General features: G+C 51.7%; 1 protein-coding gene across 1 annotated transcript; it reads left to right on the top strand.

Moving 5' to 3' along the window:
- Positions 1 to 3,632: 3,632 nt before the first annotated feature.
- Positions 3,633 to 6,671, top strand: GSX1 (GS homeobox 1). The gene is made up of 2 exons (XM_020788563.3): positions 3,633 to 4,131; positions 5,555 to 6,671. Exons 1-2 carry the CDS (start codon positions 3,633 to 3,635, stop codon positions 5,953 to 5,955), a joined length of 900 nt encoding a protein of 299 aa, XP_020644222.3. The 3' UTR covers positions 5,956 to 6,671.
- Positions 6,672 to 7,100: the final 429 nt, after the last annotated feature.

Raw genomic sequence — 7,100 nt, 5'->3', positions numbered from 1 at the left:
AGAAGCATATTTGATCACCACCAACGATCACGTAACAAGAGATGATAGGTAAACTTACCTGGGAGTTTTCAAAGAGGTAAGTAGCCTCGTTAGAGTATTTCTGGTTACAAGCATTCATGGATAACAATTCCTCAGGTATCTGAGGAAATGGATTATATAATTCAGAACTGATATTGAAATAAATTGTTTAGTCTTTTAACGTGCCTAGACCTTCAAATCTGGAAGTATGAAGGCAAGGTTATTTTCCACAGATAGATCTCCCAACTCCCCTATTAAATCTAGCCCGAAATAACCCGGAACGTCGGGGATCCTGACATCCGGAGGAAAAGTCTCCAAATCGCACGAGTTTGGGAGAAGGGGGCCCCGAGGGGCGGGGCGGGGGGCGCGAGGAACAGCATTCGCACGTCTGCAAATGCACTCGCAAACAAGCAGAGTCCGAGGTCGAAGCCCGAGGACAGCATCGACTGGGTCGCACGTACACAAACGGCATCTGCCTAAATGAGCTATACTGACAACATTCATACTGTAGTAGAAACGGGTCTCCCTCCGAGCACACAGGACTCTTTGGTTGTTGCCTTCATCTATGTTACCTTATCTTCTCCACCTCCCGCAGGTATCGCTGGCCCCCTAATGCCTTATAAAACATCTCACGTAACTCTTCTTTTAGATGCATGGGGCTTTTAAACAGATATTTAAAATTATCCTTTTGCCATTTGATAGTTAGCCTGGGCTGGCGAGGATTAGGAACGGGAAGAATATATTAGTAATTAGAATTTCACGGGAGATACCCAGTGTGATGTACTCAAGAGAGCGAAGGTCTAGGAATCTGGGGACGAGGGTTCGAGTCCCCGCTGGGCCACAGGAACTCACTGGGGGATTGGAACCAGTAAATCACTCCTTAAATGTTTCACTTAACTTGAAATCCATGTTAGGATCGCTATAAGTCGTTCTGACTTGATGGCACAGAACAATAAATAAGTAAATAAAAGGATTACACGGGATTCTTAAAACATCGTAGAGGCCTATAGTTTAATTAGTGTAAAAAGCACCTACCTCGACCCACAGGAAGGATTCTACCCGACGTGAAACAGCTGGCCTGGGGATGATGGACATTGTCGTCCAGTACATCTGGAAGGCGACCTGTTGAGAAAGATTGCAGTATTCCTTGCTCAAAATCAAGCTCCCCTTCCCGTCTTCCTCAGTAACTTCTGCCCTGAGATTCTTAGCTTTGAATCTCCGGATGTGCCGAAAGCAAAGTACTAGGAAATCGTGTCCCTTCTTTCCTTATGACTTGGCTCCTGCCTGTTGGAATCTCCTCCTGTCTTCCCAAATCTATCGGCAGCGACTACTCCAGTGACATCGTAGGGCCCTTGGGGGTGCTCAGAGATGTTGGGCGGGTTTCGATAAAGCCAAACAAAACACGAATATTTGGGGAAGACAGGAGGGCTCCGGGATCTCTCCAGAAATTAAAAATGCGGGTGTAGGGGAAGAGAAGGAGGGTTTGGAAAGCAAGGAAATACCTTGTGTCGGAAAGCACCTTTCTGGTTCGTTTCCACGGTTGTCACTTCAAAAGCAAGCTCCACTGCATTCAGTGGGACTTCTTGCCAGACTAGGACACATATGGGATGCAGCCTTAGGCAGGATTTTAATGCCCAAATGGAAGCTGCAGAAGGCACCCTCTTATGCCCCACAGGAATGCATAGCAAAGAGGGCCGCTGGAGTCCAGGGCTTCGCCTCCCCCGATGGTTCCGAAATCTCCGCGCTGGCAGGTCGCTCCTTGATCTGGCCTGGCAGTCGTGTTGTGATTCCTCTTAAGCCGGTTTACTGGGAAGTGAACTCCACTGAGTTGGCCTTCCGTCTCTCAAAACCGTTTGCAAGTCCATCGGGACAGGGAGTCTTGATGAAGACGAGGATGGTGATGATGATGAGCGATCATGAGGATGATGGTGCCACTTTCTGCAATGCACCGACTAAAATGTTCGGATTTTGTATGACTGCTTTATATTATTCATGACTTTATGTCATTGTTGGGAACTGATCTTGCTGCATAAGTAAGACTGGAGAAGGCATTTGTCTTAACCCTTAATATTAATTTCCAAGTGTAAATACATTTAATCACATTAACCTTTTGGTAAGCTTGTATTTCGCTACCTCAATTGTTTCCTCCACTATTTTTGACGGGGTTTTTCGGCAAGGAGTCAAAGAGTTGTCATTTCGATATGTATTATAATACTACTGTGTAAATGATCACCATCATCAGTAGCAGCAGCAGCAGCTACTAGTGAAGGAATATCCTCTCGCAGAGTGGAAATCAGAGGAGGTTCGGCCTGCGCAAGTAGCATAGAATCGAAAGATACCCGGTTCACTTTGCCCATTGACTTCTTAGATGGGTGTCTCTCCTGTGCGAATCGAGTGCCGGTAGATACAGCAGTACATCAAACATGGAATGAATTGGCGGTGACGGTGCCATTTTCCTTGTTTAAAAAGGACAAGGGGAAACTCAGCTAGAGAAACAAATTATTTGGGGCGGATAGAGATGAAGTTTTATCCTGCTTTTGTTTCAGAGTTGGGGACTTGTAAAATGCCAGCGGTATTTGAAAACAGAAATTTTCGAAAATGAAAATGACTTATTTCCAAACGGGACTCCTAAGTATGTGGGTTTTGCAGTCTACGGGACACAGTCCTAATTGGTATACTTAAGATCCTGGCATTCTAAATGAGGAATCATGGCCGCTAATCACTTACTCGGAAGAAAGCAACGACAGGTAAATGTGTTTTGGACCGGCCCGAAGATTGCACTGATGATAAGAGGCTGCACTCACAGCCAGGTACCCTGCGCCTTGTTTTGAGGATTGGCTGACTTTCTGGGATGCAAATCCTGAAGATTTCTGCTTCCTTAAAAGTGCGCTTCGGAGGCTAGTACTGTAAAAGGATTCGGGAAGGTGTCGTGATGTCGGTTGATTCCAACTTCCAGACGCTTGGGAATGAAGTGTCACCAGGGCTTCTGAGTTCCAGTTCCACACGAGAGCCTGGGCTGCCTCCTATGTCTACACCAGGCAAAACCTAGACGTGCCTAAAAATACCCGGAAGGGGGGGGAGTTTGCGGAAAGAGGGAGGGAGGACAAAGTCCCGTCGTCCTCCTGCGTCCCAAGCAGGCGCACCGTAGGATCGGGCTGATCCGACCAAAGGAGAAGAAGAGCGCAACGGGGGGAAGACGAGAGGCCTCGGCGCTTGGGGAAGACGAAGGAGCCAATCGACTGGCCGTGGGGTGAGGGAGGGGAGGGGAGGGGCGGCGGGGAAAGGGGGAAACGGGGCGGGGGCGGGAAGCGTGGGTGGGGTTGACAAGAATGGGGGACATTGTGCCGTCCCTTTGGCGAACAAGGGGCATAATGAGGGAGCGTGCAGCGGCGGTGCCAAGGCGCTACACAAAAAGCCTATTGACGGGGGCCCCGGCGGCGCTCGGCGCAGCCCGCGGCATCACATGGCCCCCGAAGCGGCTATTTAAAGCGGGCCGCGCGGCCCTTTCAGCACCACTGGCGCTGGTCAGCGCCCCGCGAGCGGCCGCCGAGGCAGAGGCGGAGGCAGCAGCGCGGCGCGAAGCGGAGCGGGGCCAGGCTGGACGGGGCCGCGTCATGCCGCGCTCCTTTTTGGTGGACTCGCTGGTGCTGCGCGAAGGCGGCGGCGGCGGCGGCGAGAAGAAGGGGGGCGCCTCTCCCGGCAGCCCGCCGGCCCCGCCGCTCTTCCCTTACGCCGTCCACCCGTCGCACCCGCTGCACGGGCTTTCGGCCGCCTCGGGAGGCGCCTGTCCCGCCGCCCCCGGAGCCGCGGCGGCGGCAGCGGCGGCGGCGGCGGCGGCGCGCAAAGCCGGCCTGCTCTGCGTGTGCCCGCTGTGCGTGGCCGCCGCCTCGCAACTCCACCACCACCCGCCGCCTCCCCCTCCGCCGCCGCCGCCCGCCCTGCCGCCGCTCCTCAAGGCTTCCTTCCCGCCCTTCGGCTCCCAGTACTGCCCTTCGCCCCTGGCCGCCAGGCAGCCCCCCGGAGGCTCGGCTGCAGCCGCCAATCACACGCCTGCCCTCTACCAGAGCGCCTACTCCCTGCCTGACCCCCGACACTTCCACTGCATCTCCGTCGGTGAGTCGTCGGGAGCCCGGAGCTTGAGGGAGGGAAGGAGCGAGGTCCTGGGGGAGAGCACTCCGGGAAAGGGAGGGAGGGAGCACCTGTCTTCAGCAGAGATGGGGAAAATGAGTTGTGGGGTCTACAGCTCCCCAAATCCTCAGGCCAGCCTATCCAGTATAACTCACACGGGAGTTGTAGTCTAAAAACGGCAGCTGAGATGCTACCCCGCGTAACTGACAAGAGACGTCTGAGCGCACCTGGCCTGGGAGGCCACCAGAAATCTTGAAATCAGAAGTGGGGCTCGTTTCCCGTTGGAGTGCGCCAAATTTTGGCACCTCCTTCCGAAACAGAGCGCAAGGGTTTCCGGCGAAACCTAATTCCAGTAATCCAGCTAAGGACCCAAGTGCAAATATATTTAGGATAGGGGCCCTTTGGACTGAAGAAAGAGGAGGGGCAGCCTTAGAATCATGGACTTTCCTCTTGCCCCCGCGTCGGTAGAATCAGTCCTCAAAGAAAGGTAAAGGCGTTGCAGAGGCTCTTGGTGCGTAAAGCGCACCGATCTACGCTGATTATTAACGACAGAATTAACGAAAACCCGCAGGACGGGCTGAGAAGCCTTTGGAACCCAATCTTGTAGATTTGATTGTTGTTGTTATGTGGCAACGACATCATAGCGACCCTAATAGGCCTTTCAAGGTAAATTAAATATTTTTAAAGAGTGATCTTATCAGTTCCACTCATCCAGGGAATTTCCATGGCTGAGTCGAGATTTGAACTCAGGGCTCCTGAGTCCTAGTCCGTCAGTCTATCCATCCACTCTCTCACATTGGGTATCAGATCGGATTACAAACTGCCATTTCGAAACGGGCAATTTACAACATGCAAAGGATTGAAGGCCTTGAAAGGGTCCTTTCTAGGAAAGAAAGCCCCGCGAAATTCAGTGGGGAGTGGACAGAGTCCTGCTCATAGATAGGGTGCCATGCTTAGTATGCCCAAATACTGTAGCGCGGAAACACCTACTCCGCAATGTGCAGAATGAGATAGGCACCTGTCGCCTCTCCTTTGGGAAAAGGATTCTCTTCAACCTCTCCGCGGCTCTGGATCTCGGGAATCTCTAGATTCCTTCTCTTTACTGTATCCAGAAAGGGGAACTGCTAAGTGGTCTCTTAGCCAGAACTCGAGAATGTTAGTTTTTTCGCCTCGACTACAACTGCCAGAATCCCCCAACTAGTACGCCCAACGGTTTAGTTGAGTGTCTAGGAACCAGCGCGAGAGAAAATAACTTTGGGTGGCTACAAGTCCCCCAGAGTTATTTTCCCGGGCTTGTTTCCCGGCGCCTGAGGCTATCATTTCGGATGGAGGAGCTTGTTTTCCCGCACCCAGGGAATTTGGGATCCGGTCCCGCCTTGACGCTGTGCTTTTCCTCCCTCCTTTCCAGACAGCGCGTCCGGCCAGTTGCCCAGCAGCAAGCGGATGCGCACGGCCTTCACCAGTACCCAACTTTTGGAACTGGAGCGGGAGTTCGCCTCCAACATGTATCTGTCCCGGCTGAGGCGCATCGAGATCGCCACCTATCTGAACCTCTCCGAGAAGCAGGTGAAGATCTGGTTCCAGAACCGCCGTGTCAAACACAAGAAGGAAGGCAAGAGCGGCGGTGGGCTTGGCGGCTCCCACCGCGCCGGCGGCCCGATCGCGACGCATAGCTGCAAGTGTGCCTCCCTCTCCGCCGCCGCCGCCGCCGCCGCTGCTGCCTCGAAGTGCTCCGAAGACGACGAAGACTCGCCCACCTCCCCTTCGTCCTCCAGCAAAGATGAGAGAGACCTTGCCGTCACCCCCTAAGCAAAGGACCCGTCCCTACCGACGGCGCGCCTTGGCTCCATGCGCCAAAAGGACGCACCAAGATTCTCTCCATGCTGGTATAGCGGTGTAAACCAGAAGAGACTTTTGGACTGGACCCCTGAAATCCAGGGGGCTTGGCAGACTCTGTACATAGGATTTTCCCACCCCCGGAGCTGTCGGGAAAGGAGGAGTATAATATTCCCCATCAGAATCAGCTCTCTTTGCCCCTCTCTGTTACAGAGCAGGTTGAAATTGTGTACCTAGAAAATGGAGATAGCCAATAGCGCCCTTTCTCTTTCCCTCTGGCTCTCTCTTTCAAAGAAGGGGTGGGAGAAAGGAGGGAAACTTGGCTCATCTCTGTTTGTGTCTGGGGATCCTTCCTCTTTACTTTCTCGGGCCCTGCGCTGCTCATTCTCTTTCTCCCGCTTTCCGGCTTAGAGCCTGTCTTGTACAGGGTCATCTCATCAGTTTTAGAGGTAGGGGATTAAGGAGGAGACTCGTGGGTTGACAGTGGCTGGTTTATCTTCGCATCCCCATGTCCAAGCACCCTCTCTTTTTAAAAAAAGTGTCGTTTTGTTGACGTTTCTTCAGATCCTATAGCGGTGTGTGACTGTACTGTTTTCTGTAACATCAGGAAATATTTATTTATTTATTTATGTACACTTTTTCCAAAATATTTTAAATAAATAAAAGGATTTCCTCCCCTGTCATTAAAATGTTTTCCCCACCACCTCCTTTGTAGGAAGAAAATGAGAGCCATGAAATAATTCCCTTTGTTGATATCCATTTGGCACCATCGCCTCCAACAGAAGTACATTAGAAAGTCCGATTGAGTTGAATGAAGAAATTGAGCACCCACCGAACTCTTCCGCCTGCAATGAGAGGAATGGGAATTACAATGGGAATTACAATGGAAAGTACAATTTCCCTTCACTTAATTTTGGCTGGATAGTGCTCATAGTCTGGATGGTCCAATAATTCATTCATTCATTAAAAAAAATAAAGTCCAAATTTATTTCTGTGGGGAAGGATAACTTTCCCCCACTGAAACTAGTGGGATGTGAAATTGCTTCTATTGGACCTGCTTGTTAGGTTGCAAGGGCTCAGATCTCCTTTCTACCTTAAGTTACAGGGATCCTCGTCTT

Source organism: Pogona vitticeps, chromosome 3 (assembly GCF_051106095.1).
Source record: "Pogona vitticeps strain Pit_001003342236 chromosome 3, PviZW2.1, whole genome shotgun sequence".
NCBI classification, from domain to species: Eukaryota; Metazoa; Chordata; class Lepidosauria; order Squamata; family Agamidae; genus Pogona; species Pogona vitticeps.
This window is presented reverse-complemented; position numbering and strand designations above follow the sequence as displayed.